At 45.6% G+C, this 17,459-nt stretch overlaps 1 protein-coding gene and 1 long non-coding RNA gene across 2 annotated transcripts; one reads left to right on the top strand and one right to left on the bottom strand.

The window, feature by feature from the left end:
- The first annotated feature begins 237 nt into the window (after positions 1 to 237).
- LOC148132627 (uncharacterized) lies at positions 238 to 16,230 on the top strand. Its single transcript, XM_087958767.1, has 6 exons — positions 238 to 416; positions 4,233 to 4,718; positions 9,024 to 9,161; positions 11,525 to 11,581; positions 14,382 to 14,472; positions 14,911 to 16,230. Exons 1-6 carry the CDS (start codon positions 362 to 364, stop codon positions 15,101 to 15,103), a joined length of 1,020 nt encoding a protein of 339 aa, XP_087814893.1. The 5' UTR covers positions 238 to 361; the 3' UTR covers positions 15,104 to 16,230.
- Positions 15,541 to 17,231, bottom strand: LOC148132626 (uncharacterized). The gene is made up of 2 exons (XR_015748289.1): positions 17,170 to 17,231; positions 15,541 to 16,796 (listed from the first exon to the last, which is right to left on the bottom strand). It is a non-coding gene; the product is annotated as an uncharacterized LOC148132626 (long non-coding RNA).
- Between the last annotated feature and the right edge of the window lie 228 nt (positions 17,232 to 17,459).

The following is a 17,459-nucleotide window of genomic DNA, read 5'->3' as shown; positions in this document are numbered from 1 at the left end:
CTGAGTTAGTACCAAGGACGCCAACACACACACACACGGCTCTCCCTGCCTCCCATAGCACCAGTCCCTTTTTTCGGATGGGACTCTTCCCCACTTTCTCTTCTTGTTATTCCACGGGAAAAAGCCATTTTGTTTTCCTAAATTATGTGTGCATTTTGCTTTCTAACTTTTTTTTTTTCTTTTTCTTAAAGCGCTGCCAGTTTGGGGCATGAAAGTAACCTCACCAAGTTTCTCTTTTGCAGTACAGTTTGTTCTTTTATAAACTGCCTCTCTCCCCCTCATTGCTCGTGCACACACCGATGCACTCGCTCGCTCACTCACACACACACACAAACACACACACTTTCTTTGGCAAGCGACAATGGTCCTTTTTAAGGGAAGTTTAACCTGGATAATCCTCCTTTCTTGGTTGAAGGGTAAGTGCGTTATTCCTCTGCGGCTTCTTTCATTGATTTTCTATTAATTCTGCTTATCAATCCGATTAAGCGCAAATGAAATATTTTTCCCTTCCTTTCAAGGAATCCTGTTTTTATTTTTTGTGGGGGAAACTTCTTGTGTCTTTTGTGGTGGGTTGGCTGCCCAGGACAACGAAAGGACTTTGTAAGTCTCTGTGTGCAGCAAAAGGCTATTTGAATTAAGGGAAATCGAAGTTTTAGGAAAAGTCTCGCAAAATGACACATCCTAAATGTCTACGGAGACCTTTGTCTACTCAATCATCCAGGTCATGGTTGTCCCAAAGGTGCTTTTTTCAAGAAGCAACTAGACTTTCTTGTTTTTTCCTTGAAAACCTTTTGCTTCTTGTCCAAGAAGTTTCTTCAGTTCACAGCACATCCTAAACCACCGTGCTGAAGTCTGTAGAGTCGAAGGAGGAAGCAATTTGAAATCTAAATCAACCACGAAAACAGGATGGATGTCATGTTCTCATGCTGGCTTTACCTTTCAAGAAAATTTATGAGAATCAAGTCCTTGGGATAGAGTCCCAGTTCCCTAGGAGAAAGATTAGGTTGGCTATGGGACTCCCTCATAATTGTCAAAAATAGGGAATAGTTTAACTAAATTAGGAGACTGGAGGATAAATCGTTCGGAGGAGGAGGAGGAGGAGGAGGAGGAGGAGGAGGAGGAGGAGGAGGATGGAATGGAATGGAATGGAATGGAATGGAATGGAATAGAATAGAATAGAATAGAATAGAATAGAATAGAATAGAATAGAATCAGGAATAGAATCAGGAATAGAATAGAATAGAATGAAATGGAATAGAATAGAACAGAACAGAACAGAACAGAACAGAATAGAATAGAATAGAATAGAATAGAATAGAATAGAATAGAATAGAATAGAATAGAATAGAATAGAATAGAATCAGGAAAGAATAGAATGGAATGGAATGGAATGGAATGGAATGGAATGAAATGGAATGGAATAGAATAGAATAGAATAGAATAGAATAGAATAGAATAGAATAGAATAGAATAGAATAGAATAGAATAGAATCAGGAAAGAATCAGGAAAGACTAGAATAGAATCAGGAAAGACTAGAATAGAATCAGGAATAGAATCAGGAATAGAATAGAATGAAATGGAATAGAATAGAATAGAACAGAACAGAACAGAACAGAATAGAATAGAATAGAATAGAATCAGGAATAGAATAGAATCAGGAATAGAATAGAATAGAATCAGGAAAGAATAGAATGAAATGGAATGGAATAGAATAGAATAGAATAGAATAGAATAGAATAGAATAGAATCAGGAAAGAATCAGGAAAGACTAGAATAGAATCAGGAAAGACTAGAATAGAATCAGGAATAGAATCAGGAATAGAATAGAATGAAATGGAATAGAATAGAATAGAACAGAACAGAACAGAACAGAATAGAATAGAATAGAATAGAATCAGGAATAGAATAGAATCAGGAATAGAATAGAATAGAATCAGGAAAGAATAGAATGGAATGGAATGGAATGGAATAGAATAGAATAGAATAGAATAGAATAGAATAGAATCAGGAAAGAATCAGGAAAGAATCAGGAAAGAATCAGGAAAGACTAGAATAGAATCAGGAATAGAATCAGGAATAGAATAAAATAGAATGAAATGGAATAGAACAGAACAGAACAGAACAGAACAGAACAGAATAGAATAGAATAGAATAGAATAGAATAGAATAGAATAGAATAGAATAGAATCAGGAAAGAATCAGGAAAGACTAGAATAGAATCAGGAATAGAATCAGGAATAGAATAGAATAGAATGAAATGGAATAGAATAGAATAGAACAGAACAGAACAGAACAGAATAGAATAGAATAGAATAGAATCAGGAAAGAATCAGGAAAGACTAGAATAGAATCAGGAATAGAATCAGAATAGAATAGAATAGAATGAAATGGAATAGAATAGAATAGAATAGAATAGAACAGAACAGAACAGAACAGAATAGAATAGAATAGAATAGAATAGAATAGAATAGAATAGAATAGAATAGCAGTTGAATTATACCAATTCAGATAAGTGACTGTCCAGCCTCTTCTTAAAAAACCTCCGGTGATGGAGCATCCACGATTTCTGGAGGCAAGCTGTTCCACTGGTTAATACAGTGAACGATTGAGGAAACTAGATATGTCTAGTCTAAAGAAGAGAAGGACTAGGGGTGACGTGATAGCAGTCTTCCAATATTTTTGGGGGGTGAGGGTCAACCTAAAGCACCTGAAGGCAGGAAAAGAAACAACGGATGGAAACTAACAAAGGGGAGAAGCAACCTAGGACGAAGAAGAAATTTTCTACAGTCAGAACAATTCATCAGTGGAACAGCTTCCATCCAGAAGTTGTGGGTGCTCCATCACTCCATTAAATGGCTTGAGCAGGAGGGTGGACTAGAAGACCCTTGTTGGAGTCTGACTCAGAGGGGGAGGCCGAGCAGCTGACAGGGAGTGGGAGTGTGGCCTCTGTTGGCTGTGGAGGAAACTGGGGAAGGGCAAAATCCGGCTGGGCACAGCAGGGGAGAGGTAGAACAAGTGAGAGGGAGTTCAGAGGAAGACCCAGGCCCACCCCCTCTTCATCCTAGGGCACGCAGGGAGGAACGGAGAAGGGAGCAAAGTGAGTTGCGTGGCTTACGGGAGAGGAAAGGGTCCTGATTCCCTTCATTAGCCACACCTGGGAATGAGAGTTTAAAAGAGATGCATGCTGAGTGCAACAACTGCTGGGAGCAAACGTGAGTTTATCTTGTGTTGACTTCGGTTATCTGTGTTCCTGGCATCTTCCCAACCATGTTGAGTTATTGCCATGCCTTCACATCTGTAATTCCTTCTCCTACCGTGCCAGACTAACTACCTCATTTTGCCTTGATTGGAGTTATAGTTACAGTTTTTGTTGACCACGTTTTGGACTTGATTCTCTGCAGCCAAAGGCTGTTGCTAGGAAAGTTTTTCTCCAGCCCAGAAGGTAACCAGGACATTGGGGGCAAAGTTTGGAGCTAATAAAGGGACTCCTACTGATTCTCTGACTGTGTTGCCTTTGTGCCATACCCTGGGTTGTATCACACCCAGGTATCACACCGTTGCTGTGGTTTGCCAGCAGCAGGTCCAGACGGCTGAGGTCTCGGAGAGTGAGGACACGGATGAGGGGCCTGTGTGTGATGCAGGGATGGGGCCAGGACCATCAGGGAGTGGAATGCTGCCTTCGGAGATTGTGGAGGCTGGCAGCAGTGATGAAGAGGCCCCCGAGGAGCCTGTGCTCAGTATGCATGTGCACAGAGCCGCTCTTTCCTTCGAGCAGCTGCAGCAGCACGGGTGACTTGGGAGTAAGGCTGCAAGGGAATGGCCCCTCCCTGAGAAGATAAAAGCCAGCTGAGAAACTGCAGATCTTTGCAGAAGGCAAAGAAGTTTGATACTCGAGCCCGGTGGACATTGGGAATATCTGACTTGGTGTTTGGAGACTCTTTGATTTATTGTTTAGGAACTTTATCTGTTGCTCTTGGCAGCCTTGCAAAAACTTGGCAAGGCTCTTCCTTATCAGAGCTAATTAGTTGGAAGCAGCCTTTTATCTGTGAAGAAACGGGATTCGTAAATGAAACATTAAAAGGTGGTGCTGTCACCTTTGTCTTGTGTTGGTTCTCTTTGAACCAGGTTTGGGTCAGAACAACCATTCACCTATTGATACGTATAAAGAATATAAAATAAAATAAAAAACCCTGACATCGAAAAACATAATACTTTCTTTATTCACCCCCAGATCTGGGAGGGCGCAGCTTTCTCATCCAAAATGTCCGCCTGCAGAAGTGTATCCACGCCTCGCCGCCTCACAAAGCGGAGAGGGTCCGCCTGTCCGAATGCAAGGCCCACTCCCCAGAGCATCAGTGGAGCTGGGACGGGGTGGCCTCGGCTGTGGTCAACCAATACACCAGGGAGTGCCTGACCATCTCCGATGCGGAAGAATTGGCCGTAGCCCAATTGTCGCCCTGCAAGGAGGAGGAGGAGGAGGAGACACTTCAGGCCTGGTCATGCAGCAAGAAAGGCCACTTGACCTTACAAGGACGCGGCCTTCACCTCAGCGCGAAGCTGGGAGGACACAGTGCCTTCGTGTCCCGGGAGAAAAGCAGATTCGGCAAGTGGAAGACTGGCACGGGGTCAATCATCTGTGCCACAGAGCTGGCAAGAGCCGCTGGACTCGGCGAGCCGAGAGAAGCCTCCTTGGACAACTTGGAGGAAGGACCCAAAAGTAAGGCAAAGACGGATGTTTTCACAAAATACGGATAGTCCTTGACTTATGATCATTCATTTAGCAATCATTTAGTAGCAACATCGTCCCTGAAGAAAGGGAATTACAATGGAGGCCTTGCACTTAAGACTGTCGTAGAGTCTCCGCTGCCATAGGGTCAAAATTAGGATATTTGGCAATTGGCATGGATTTATAGACTTCTATACCGCCTCAAAGTGTTTTACAGCCCCTCTCTAAGTGGTTTACAGGCTCAGCAAATTGCCCCCAACAATCTGGGTCCTCGTTTTACCATCCTTGGGAGAACGGAAGCCTGAGTCAACCTGGAGCCGGTCAGCATTGAACTGCTGGCAGTGGGCAGAGTTAGCCTGCAATGCTGCATTCTAACCACTGTGCCACCAGGCTCGCTCTATAATCTATCTGTCTATCTATTTATATCCATCTATCTATCTATCTATCTAGCACTATCGATCAATCTGTCTATCTATCTATCTATCTATCTATCTATCTATATCAACTATCATTGATCATCTATCTATCTATCTGTATCTATATCTATCTATCTATCTATCTATCTATCTATCTATCTATCTATCTATCTATCTATCTATCATCTATCTGTCTATCTATCTACCTATCTATCTATCTGTCTATCTATCTATCTATCTATCTATCTATCTATCTATCTATCTATCTATCTATCTATCATCTAATTATCTATCTATCTATCTATCTATCTGTATCTCTATCTATCTATCTATCTGTCATCCCTATCTATCTATCTATCTATCTATCTATCTATCTATCTATCTATCTATCTATCTATCTATCTATCTATCTATCTATCTATCTATCTATCTATCTATCTATCATCTATCTGTCTAAATATCCCTTCATATCTATCTATCTATCTATCTATCTATCTATCTATCTATCTATCTATCTATCTATCTATCTATCTATCTATCTATCTATCTATCTATCTATCTATCTATCTATCTATCTGTCTGTCTGTCTGTCTGTCTGTCTATCTATCTATCTATCTATCTATCTATCTATCTATCTATCTATCTATCTATCTATCTATCTATCTATCTATCTAAAATGGCCCCAAAAATGGCCTGAAAGCACCCCAAAAACAGGCCAAAAAATGGGCAGGGGTGGGCCCAGCCAGTGGTGGGATTTGCCAGTTCATCGAACTGCGCTGAATCTTAACTACCGGTCCGCAAGAACCAGTGCAAACCTGCAGCAGCCCACCTCTGAGTGAAGGACCAGCCTGCAGTGCCTCTACCAATGACAAGGGAGTGTCAGGGGTCCAACCGATGCCCTAATTAAATCATTCGCCTCAGGCCAAGCTTCAAAAGTAATCCAGTTATGTGTTTGGAGCTTCATGTCAGCACGGACCAAGTGAAGCCAACTCTGACCTCACTTAATTCGCGCTTTGGCTCTGACCCTGTTTCTCCCTCCCTCCAAGATGTGTCATCAGTCACATCCCCCAGTGAAGCAATTTCGCGGGTTGTAGAAGTCACTCCCTCCGGCCACTGTGGGTCTCCGTGAAGATGACCTTGACGTTGCCGGTTGGAATGTGCTTTGTTTTGACTGAAATGCAAATTCCTCGATGCAGTTGTGAGGCTCGACTCCCCCATCCCCCATTGCCACGGCGACTTGAGAGCAGGCCAGGAATGCTCCGCAGGTTACCATGGAGATTGGGATGGCCGCCTGCAGCTCTCCCACGCTCCGTTTTTGCTGGCAGAGGGTTGCAGGAGGTTGTCACAGCCGTAAACGGAGCTCGGGAACGCATTTTCGCTGGCAGAGCCCTCAGGCCGCCACAGGCGCCCCCAACACAAGTGATGTGGATCTGGCCATGCCCACCCTGGCCATGTCCACCTCTCCTCCCCCCCGGTCAAACACAACCCTGATGCAGCCCTCAATGAAATCGAGTTTGACACCCCGGTCTAGAACAACCTGCAAAACTGCTGTGGCCCACGAGACAGAACTTTAGTTCTTTTGAAATATACAGTATAGACCAAATATATTTCAAAAAATGGAGAAGGTCACTTGGGCATCTGTTCCCACCAATGTCTTTTCTTGCATCTAAATTTTTTTTTTTTTGCACTTTTCAGAACCTGATTCCATCCATTTGTCAGGTTTCCAAGTGATGAAATCCATTTAAAAAGAAAAGAGCAAAGTCCATCGTCCATAATAATTTCTTTTACTTAGGAAAGCATCAAATTGGCAAAGTCTGTTGTACTTCCGGATCTGACACAGCCCAGAATTACCACCACATAATATTGAAAGTTAGAAACAGCCCCCAAAAGTCACATACCCCCAGTAGAAGTAAATCAAGGTTTAGCTGATGTCATCAATCTCCACCTCCAGGTCTCAGCAGGGTCAGCTTTCGTTCCCACGGGAAGAAGAACCACCAAGCCTCAACAACTCTCTCTATCTCCACTCCTCCCACCTTAGGAATGTGGCAAACCCGAAACCCTTCCCCCCATAACCAGCAAGAAAAGGAATATATAATAAGGCTAAATAAAATGGTTACACAGATGTCAATTTCAGGCTTGCCACCATTTCCTTTCTGCCAGCCAAACATGCTAGAGAATTCCTGGAAGGCTGCACTCAAATAAATCAGCCATCAACAGACACGTAGGGATAAATAGCATCTACACACCATTCAAAAGAGACAATAAAACAAAAAACCAAAAGAAAACCAAAAGACTAAAACGCCTCCTTGCCAGTAACCAACACCCAGATAAGCAGAGAATGTCACCAATATTAATACTAGACCAACAATCAGTCAATAAACAACAACTCAACAAAGAAGTCCCAACTCGAAGAAAGAATCACGCAGTAAACAACAGCCTAAGCAAGGAATCACCAAGAAGATTCCTACTAATATTGGTAGAGCAAGCCACTAGCACCGTGATGGCGAACCTATGGCACGCATGCCACAGGTGGCACATGGAGCTCTCTCTGCGGGCATGTGAGCCATCACCCTAGCTCAACTCTGCCGTGCATGCGTGCGCTCCTCCTACTGGCCAGCTGGTCTTTGGGCCTCTGCCATACACGCCGGGGGAGGAGCACGTGTGTGGGGATGCACATGCATGCACAGGGTGGGGTGCATGCATGTGGGGGCGGGGCACATGCATGGGGGCAGGTCACATGTGTGGGGGACGTGCGCATATTGTATTTAGGGGATGTGCATGCATGCTTTGGGCATTCGGTGCCGAAAAGATTAGCCATCACTGCACTAGCATATAAAGACAGCAGAGCCCCGCTGTCTTGTAGCACTGATGATGTTACATAGTTGGGTCATGAAATGTCTGCAAGAAAACAAACCAAACTCAGAGAGCACCAAGAACCCCACAATCTTCTTCCTCCTCTTCCCCACACACCCAGGGGTGGGATTCAATTTTTTTAACAACTGGTTCTGTGGGCATGGCTTAGTTGGTGGGTGTGGCTTGCTGGTCATGTGACTGGATGGGAGTGGCCAACTCGACGTCACTCACATCAAGGGACACTTCTCCTCGCCTGGCCTCTCATGACTGTGGGGATGCTGCAACAGTCGTAAGTATGAAAAATGGTCATAAGTCACTTTTTTCAGTGCCATTGTAACTTTGAACGGTCACCAGTTTTAGACCAAAACTCAAAAAGGGGATGTAAACTCACGTTCGAATGTCAATCTTTCTAGCTAGCCAAGAAGCCTTGCTGAATGTCCCTCATCTTGGTTCCTTGTCATTAAAAGCTTCTTTCTGGCAGCTCTGCTTCGTTATTCAATTATTTCTTCAAAGTGCTAACTCCAGCTGGGGAGTATTTCCTCCCAACAGCAGTGTAAAAAGCTTAAAACAACCCTTCCCCTTTAAGAAAGTACCAGCAAAGGAAAGAAAAAAAACCTCCTTCGGAGACAGTAAGTCTAGGCTGTCTGCCAAGAGTGCAAGAAGGGTGGAAAAAGACAAAAGGAGATTTCTTCTGGTTCTCCAAACTGCTTAGAAAGTTAACAACCGGTTCTAGCGAATAGGTGAGAACCTGTAGAATCCCACCCCTGCACAAACCCATTCCCTTCTAGCACTGATGATGTTACCTAGTTGGGTCATGAAATGTCTGCCAGAAAACAACCAAGCTCAGAGAGCTCCAAGGACCCTACAACTCTTCTTATGCACCAGAGGCAAACTCCTTGTGTGTCCAATAAAGAATTTGGCCGATAAAGAATTCTGTTGTTCTGTTCTGTCTGTGTCTTGGATGCACTGAAGAAAAGATAGAACTTCTGAATCTTCTGAAAACCTTTTTCTTTTCTTTTTTTGGCAGATAAAACAGTTGGTCCCCTAGAGATCCACACCCCTTCTGTGAAGGCCACGACATTCTTAATGATCCATTCGGAAAGCCAGTCCTATGTCACCAGCGGGCTTCCAATGTCCGACGAGAGACACCGTGAAGCAGATAATGGTGAGTATGGAGGTGCCACCAAGACAAAGGAGAACCTAGTGGAGCCCTCGTGCGAACGGGTGTCCAGGGAAGGAGTCCAAAAATATTAAAAGAGCAGCCAGAAGTTCAAGATCCCAAACTCACCCCCACTGCACTGGAGTCATGTCGAAAACTCTTGCTTAGCCACTGATACTGAAAAACTGGCTGCATCTAGAGGGGGGACTTTTGGAAACTTGAGTGGTCCTCTTTTAAAGACCCCCCAACAGCAGAATCATAACTGAATAAGTCATTTAAATGTCCATTCCCCTAAAATAGGGCTCTCCATATTTGGCCTGGCTGGCGGAGGAATTCTGGGAGTTGAAGTGAAACCAGGCTTAACAGCAGGAACTGGGAGAGGGACCCTTGTGGTAAAGTCTTAGTTTCTGGTTTCTGTTGTCTTAGTGGACAACCAGTTGTTAATTTCGTTGTCTGTATACTGTGTATATACTTTATTATTTATTGATTTGATTTGTCAATCGCTTACAACAGGGGTCCCCAACCACCGGGCCGCGGACCGGTACTGGGCCGTGGAGCACTCTCTACCGGGCCGCAAAGAATTTTTTTTTAAAAAAAATGGCGGCTTTCTTCACCTTCGGTGAATGCTGCTGGGATCGGGGATCATGGACACAAATGAAAGAAGGGGAGGGAGGAAGCAACCGAAGCCTGTCCTTCTCTCTGGGTCAGCTCTCTCAGTCGCTCTCTCGCTCCTCCACCAGCCCAGGAAGAAACTGCTTCAAAGAAGCGGGGGGCTTTTCCTGTCGCGAAGCGCCCGTTTCTCCCCCACCCCGTCCGCCCGCCCGCCTGCTCGCCTGCCCGCGCATGCGCCTGCTGGGTTCAACCCAGTGCTCCGTTCTGCCTGCCTGCCTGCCTTCGTTAATGGTTGAATCGGAACAGCTTCGGCTGAGTAAAAGAGGCGAATAGTTATTATTCTCAGCCGAAGCTGCTCCCAAACAACCAGAAACTAAGGCAGGCAGGCAGGCAGGCAGAACGGGACACTGTGGATTAAGCCTGTGATGGGCGGGTGGGGGGTGGGGGTGAAAGCGGGCGCTTCGGAATAGCTGCGGCGACAGGAAAAGCCCCCTCCTTCTCTCCCCCCAGTCCTTGCAAAAATTTTCTGCTTGAAACCGGTCCCTGGTACAAAAAAGGTTGGGGACCACTGGCTTACAAGATAATAGGTATAAGTATAAATATGAGTAAGTGTTGTGGCTCCGAGTCCTGAGCCTGCATTCTTAGAGGAAGAGGATTCGGAAGATGAGGAGGAGGAGGAATTGGGAATGCCTTCCTCCACAGGACCTTCCTCTTCGGCAATGCCTTCCTCCCTGATTGTGCCTCAGGTGTCGGCAGATAACCGAGAGGGACAGCCTGAGGCTAATCCGGAGAAGGAGGAGGGCATATTGGAGCAGCCTTTGACAGAGAATCAAGCAGACGAATGCTGGCTTGATGCGAGGCAGCGTTGCAGGCAAAAGTGTGGGCTGCAGCGCAGGAGGCGTGGACGAATGAGAGAGTGAGCTGAATTAGTGACACGCCCCACAGGAAATAAAAGTGGGTGTGTTTGCTCTGGGAACTTCGTACGGGACAACATGTGATTTATTCAGAGGAGCTCCGGTGTTTTCTGTGTTGTGACAGCTTGTGTGATTTATATTCCTGTTATCTTGTCGGACTTGGCAGACAGCATGAGTGAGACTGCCAAAAACATTATCGGCTCAAGGAATTAACTCTATAATTACTGGATTTGCTTGCCTGTTTGTATTCAGTTTGGAGTTTGGACTTCTCACCTCCTTTGTAAAGGTGAGACATAACAAGTAAGAATACAGGAAATAAGTACGGATAAATGGGGACAATAGGACAGGGACGGTAGGCACAAAGGTGCATGACAATAAATAATTCAATTAAATATGAGCCAACAGTGTGCAGCGGCAGCCAAAAAAGCCAGTGCAAAGCTAAGTTGCATTAACAGAGGGATACAATCAAGATCAAGTGAGTTACTAATACCACTCTATAAAGCCTTAGTAAGACCACACCAAGAATAATGCTTTCAGTTTTGGTCACCCCACTAGAAAAAAAAGATGTTGAGTCTCTAGAAAAAGTGCAGAGAAGAGCAACCAGGATGGTTAGGGGACTGGAGACTAAAACAATTTGAAGAAGGGTTGCAGGAATTGGGCCTGGCTAGTCTACTGAAGAGAAGGACCAGGGGAGACAGGAGAGTAGTCTTCCTATATTTGAGGGGCTGCCACAGAGAGGAGAAGGGAGTCAAGCTATTTTCCAAAGCACCTGAAGGCCAGACAAGGAATAATGGATGAAGTTCTCTATTCCATTCTATCTTCTCCTCACCTTTTTCTCTCCAGAAACATATCCTCCACACCAAAAGCACCAGGAGAAGGCTGGTGGTCCCCCGAATCTAGGTAAGAAACTGGATATTAAAAGTAAGAGAGATCTTGTGATGGTTGCAAGCATAGAAAGATTTTTTTTAAAAGGGCCAACAATACTTTTGTAGGGATCTTCTTGAGAACTTCCCTGTTCAAGAGAAATCTATCTGGAAGGTTTAGAGCAGGGTGTCCAACCTTGGCAACTTTAAGACTTGTGGACTTCAACTCCCAGAATTCCTCAGCCAGCTGGCTGAGGAATTCTGGGAGTTGAAGTCCACAAGTCTTAAAGTTGCCAAGGTTGACACCCCTGGTATAGAGGCAGATGTCCTTCTTTTCTAGGTGGCTTTGGATGATTGGAAGACACCAGACTTTTGATCTTACCTGGTCTAGTTTTCTGACTTGGAGGTGTCCCTTGACCATGTGGACAATGAGCCAGCCACGGAGGTCTTCTGCTTCCTGCTCTTCTCTTAGCCTCTTGAAAGCCAACTAAGCTTACAGTCCTTCACATCTTTAGGTTCCACAAGTCCTCCATTTTGTATTGCATGACAAAGCAAATGGTGGCTTTTGGGTCTATCTACCAATCATCACCTTCATTTAACAACCCCATAATCCCTTGCAGGGTGGAGTCTGGGCAACTGAATGGAGCTAGCAGTGTGTTTTAATGGCCGGATGCCCTTCCTCTTGCCAAGGCGGAGTTTTGTTCAGCGGATATATTCTCAGGGTGCCCAGAGAGAGAAATATACGCTTTTACCTAGAATTGAACTCACAGCCTCCTGATTGTGAGGCAAGAGCTCCACCACGCCACTCCTTTTTGTCCATCTACCGATGTGACACTAATTCTGTTGGAAATACAGAAATGCAGAATATTGTCTTTCAGCAAACCAGAAACCGGGCGCGTTCCCACATCACATTATGCCCCCTTTTGTTTTAACTCTGGCTTATGAAAAAAAAAAACAAGAACGCCTAGGTCAGTGGTGGCTAACCTTTTTGTGCTCCTGTGCCAAAAATTGTGGGCGTGCTTGCGTGCTCGCACTTGCGTGCCAGCACCCAGAAGGCAATGCATGCCCCCCTATACCCGCTACGCATGCAAGCACAATCCCCACCCTCTCCCACCGCCCCCTTACCCGCACTGTGCCTCATAGCTGATTTTTGGCTGGTTTGAGGTCTTTTTCGGCCTCCCAAAGGCTTGGGAAAGGCTTCTGCAGGCTTTGCAGGCCGAAAAGTAGGCCCGTTTTGTCACTTCTGGTATTTCCAGAAAAACAAGAAGTGATGAAACAGGCCTAGTTTTCATCCTGAAAAGCCTCCAGAAGCCTTCCTCAAGCCTCTGGGAGGCCGAAAAAGGCCTCAAACCAGCCCAAAATCAGCTGTGAGGTGCATGCCTATGCAGTGAGGTAATTTTGCCTGCAGCTTGTGTGCTGGCACAAGTGGCTCTGTGTGCCACCTGTGGCATGCGTGCCATAGGTTTGCCACTACTGGCTTGGGTTCTTATCGCATGTTAAGCCCTAACTCACAAATTATGCTATTTTCCAAAGATCACAGACCAGCAGATGCTTCTGTGGGTCTTCAGAGGGGAAAATGTGGGGCTGATGGTTGCCACATGGTATTTTTTTGTCTTCTATCGTCCAGCTGGTGGACAGGGGTGGTCATTTTTAAATTGGCAAATGGGTCCGCAACCCTGCTGGTCCTTGGTAGCATCTGAGGACCATTGTTGGGGAAACTAAACATGTCCAAGTGGTGAAGAAGGATGGCTAGCAAAGAAAGGATGTAGGGACTCTGGAAAGAGGGCAGAGAAGAGCAACAAAGATAATTAGGGGACTGGAGGCTAAAACATATGAAGAACGGTTGCAGGAACTGGGTATGTCTAGTTTAACGAAAAGAAAGACTGATAGCAATGTTCCAATATTTGAGGGGCTGCCCCCAAAAAGTGGGGGTCAACCTATTCTCCAAAGCACCTGAAGGCAGGACAAGAAGCAATGTGTTCTGACCCAGGATTCCCAAGATCACAAAGCAGATTCCTCGTCCCGATAAAAACCCCTTTATTTACATTAAAGTGAATTCCACTCCAGCAAAGTCCCGGCAAACAGCCTTTCATGAGATTTCACGATGACAGACCTTTATCAAGCTTTGAGAGTTGCCAGGCTGTTATCTCCCAAACGCCACACTGCAGCAGCAATTACTTGGAAAGAAGCCAGGAACAGATTTTCACTTTAATGAATTGAACTAATTGTCTCCTGCAAACACCACTCCCCTTTTGCTGCTCTTTATTCCCTATGGGAGGGGCCATTCACCATCCACCTGTGTCTTTACTCCTGAGGAGACCCTTGTTCCTTAGCTGTTCTCTTCTCCTGGCAGCTCTGTGCATGTGCACACTGGGAACAGGCTCCAGCTATTCTTCTTCCCCACTGATCTCCGACTCTGAAGGCAGCTGATAACTGTCGGACAGCCCTGGCCCCATCTCTGCCTCATTCATCAGAGCCTTCCCCAGACTCCAGGACTGGCCCAGGTTCCTCCCCAACCTCCTCACTGTCCGAGTCTGCCGCCAGCTCTGCTGGGGGGCCACAACACAATGGATGGAAACTTATGAAGGAGAGAAGCAACCTGGAATTAAGGAGGAACGTCCTGACAGTTAGAACAATTAACCAGTGGAACATCTTGCTTCCAGGAGTTGTGGGTGCTCCATCCCTGGATGTTTTTAAGAAGAGATTAGAGGGCCATTTCTCTGGAATGGTATAGGCTCTCCTGCTTGAGTGTTGGGTTGGACTAGAAGATCTCCAAGGTCCCTCCCAACTCTGTTATTCTGTTCATGCTAAGGTCCTTATGAAGTTCTCCTCTGCAGGTCCCATCTGGAGAACAACCCTGCTTGTCCTGGGCCCTCTGGCCTTCATCCTGGCAATAATCATCCTGAAGTTCAACATCCAGTCCAAAAAGTAAGTGCTAGGCTGGGGCTCTGTGGGATTGGGAGCAATTCTGTCAATTAAAAAAAAATAGTTCTTTGGTCTTTTTAGTTGCCAGCAGAAAGGGAGTGGGGGAAAGCAGTGCATTCCTTAAATGCCTCAGATAATTGCTAGGCAGGCGAAGCTGTTGGCGTGCAAGATTATTACTGGAGAGCATGATTGATGACTCTTGGCTATGGAGGTGTCCCATTGGAGAATCTACATCCAGGGAGTGGGGGAAAGACCAGGGTCGGTTGCACCCAGGTAATGTCGACATGGTCACTCCTAATAAATCTGAGAGATGCGGCTAGAGACTTACGATTAGAATGGGGGTGGATTTGTCGGAGCGTTGACATTCTTTCTTTATTTGTGATATTTACCACCATAACGCAACTCTGCGTGATTCAAGCAGCCTGTTTCTTGTGGCCACAGGAAGAAGAAGCTGCTAGTTTTGAAGAGCCGGCAGATGAGCTGTGAGGGACACCAACCTTCACCAGGGGCAGTCAGCCCCACCTCCAAGATGCAGGCCATCCCTGCCTCACCTTCCCCTTCGCTCAAGCATGGCGAGATCTTGATCGAATGGAAAGATGGGACTACCACCCCGCTCTTTGACCATTTATACTAGCTGACCTACTCCATTTTCTCCTGGCTGATTCTCTCGAAATCCAGTTCTTCCTAGCAGAACCCTTTGCACTCACACTTGAAGCTTCTATGGCCTGGGGCTGATGATGTAGTAGACCAGAGATCTCCAGACGTAGCAACTCTAAGACTTGCGGACTTCAACTCCCAGAATTCTCCAGCCAGCATAGCTGGCTGGAGAATTCTGGGAGTTGAAGTCCATAAGTCTTAAAGTGGCCATGTTTGGGGACCCCTGTAGTAGACTAATACTTTCATTTTTTAAAAAATAACAAGCAAGGAAGATGTGGTGACCTTCACACTTGCATTGTAGTTACTACCTGTATACGTTGATGACCAAACGAGGGCAGACCTGGGTAATTCTTGGATGAGACACCATTAGGACTTCCAAAACACATAAAGAACGGTTGCTGGAATTTGGATAGGTCTAGTTTAATGAAGTTTAGTGTTTAATTTTTAGTTTAATGAAAGAGACGCAGTGGCTCAGGGGCCAAGACGCTGAGCTTGTGGATCAGAAAAGGTCGGCAGTTCGAATCCCTGCCGCCGTGTCATGGATTGAGCTCCCGTTCCTTGTCCCAGCAGCTTCTGCCAACCTAGCAGTTCGAAAGCATGTAAAAAATGCAAGTAGAAAAATAGGGACCCCCTTTGGTGGGAAGGGAACAGCGTTCCGTGCGCCTTCAAAGGCATTCAGTCATGCCGGCCACATGACCATGGCGACGTTGTCGGACAGCGCTGGCTCTTCTTTGGCTTTGTAATGGAGATGAGCAGCGCCCCCTAGAGCCAGGAACAACTAGCATGGATGTGCCAAGGAGGGGAACCTTTACCTTTAGTTTAATGAAAAGAAGTAGGGGAGACATGATAGCAATCTTCCAATATTTGAGGGGTTGTCACAAAAATGAGGGGATCCCAACTGTTTTCCAAAGCACCTGAAGCCAGGACAAGAAGCAATGGATGTAAGATGTATTATTGTAAGGTGATGACCAACAGGATGCTTGGTTTTAAATCTGTCTCGAAATAAAATAAAAAGCGTGTTTAAATAAAAGTCCAGTTTCTCAAAAAGAGAATGCCATTATAATCCGGCAGACTTGAACCTTTCAATAAATTGAACCTCCGAAACACGGTGGAACCATTTTTCTAGGTCCATCCAAAAAGCCCTTAAGTGGTAAGTGGCCCGCGGGAGTCTCAGAAGGAGAGATGGACACGGCATCTCCTCTCATTGACTCCATCTTATCCTGGAGCTTCTACCAACAGGGCACAAGTCCTTTGAGAGACCTTCTGCCCAGGTAGGACGTAACCAAGACCTCGCAAACGGACAGAGCAAGAATCAGACTTGGTCTGCGAGAGTTTTTGGAGTGAACCCAGAAAGACTGTTTCTGTGTTGTTAGTTGCGAAATCGTGTCCTACTCATCATGTCGCTATGGACAACGTTCCTCCAGGCCTTCCTGTCCTCTACCATCTTCTGGAGTCCATTCAAGCTCATGCCAACTGACTCCATCCAGCCACTTCCTTCTTTGCCGTCCCCTTCTTCTTCTTTTCCCAGCATTAGGTTCTTCTCCAGTGAGTCCTTCCTTCCTTCCCATTAGGTGGCCAAAGTCTTTTGAGTTTCGTCTTCAGCATTTCTGTTAGCGTTCCTCCACATGGCACCTTCCAGAAGTATGCAGTAACACCCAGAATGTGGGGTCCTTGATGCTCTCAAGAGCCTGGTTGTTTTCTTGCAGATGTTTCATGACCCAACTAGGTAACATCATCAGAGCTAGAAGGGGGAAGAGGAGGAGGAGGATTGTGGAGTTCTTGGTGCTCTCTTGAGCTTGGTTGTTTTCTTGAGAGACGTTTTGAGACCCAACTAGGTCACATCATCAATGCTAGGAGGGAACAAGTTTTGCAGAGTGGAGGTGAAGGTGGGAGGAGGTGGGAGGAGAGGAGGATGGAAAGGAGGACAACTGTGGGGTCTTTGGATGTTTTCTTTTAGATGTTTCATTACCCAGGTAGGTAACATCATCAGTGCTAGAAGAGAATGGGGGTTACAGAGAGGAGGAGGAGGATGATTGTGGAGACCTTCGTGCTCTCTGAGCTTGGTTGCTTTCTTGCAGATGTTTCATGACCCAACTACATCATATACAGAGATGTACATATTTTTATGTTACCCAAAAGGGGAGTATGTTAGGAATAACCATAGTTACCTAACGTTGTTTGGGTAAATAATATATGATAGCAAAGTTTAAATGTGTTTTTCACTTTAAACTCTAAATCAGGGGTCCCCAACCGCCGGTCCGCGGACCGGTACCGGGCCGCGGAACAAGCCTTACCGGGCCGCTGGTTGCTGGCGCCGCCATCTTTTTGGTAAA

The sequence above is a fragment of the Notechis scutatus genome, chromosome 2 (genome assembly GCF_049901735.1).
Source record: "Notechis scutatus isolate UNSWTSFEM ecotype Mainland chromosome 2, rNotScu1.2, whole genome shotgun sequence".
NCBI lineage: Eukaryota > Metazoa > Chordata > Lepidosauria > Squamata > Elapidae > Notechis > Notechis scutatus.
The sequence above is the reverse complement of the archived record's forward strand: the minus strand, read 5'-3'. Positions and strand labels throughout refer to the sequence as shown.

Coding starts and splice junctions, on each gene's coding strand:
- LOC148132627 (XM_087958767.1), top strand. CDS start 362: ATGGTCCTTTTTAAGGGAAGTTTAACCTGGATAATCCTCCTTTCTTGG. Junction 11,582..14,381: donor TGGTGGTCCCCCGAATCTAG/GTAAGAAACTGG, acceptor TCTCCTCTGCAG/GTCCCATCTGGAGAACAACC. Junction 14,473..14,910: donor TTCAACATCCAGTCCAAAAA/GTAAGTGCTAGG, acceptor TTGTGGCCACAG/GAAGAAGAAGCTGCTAGTTT.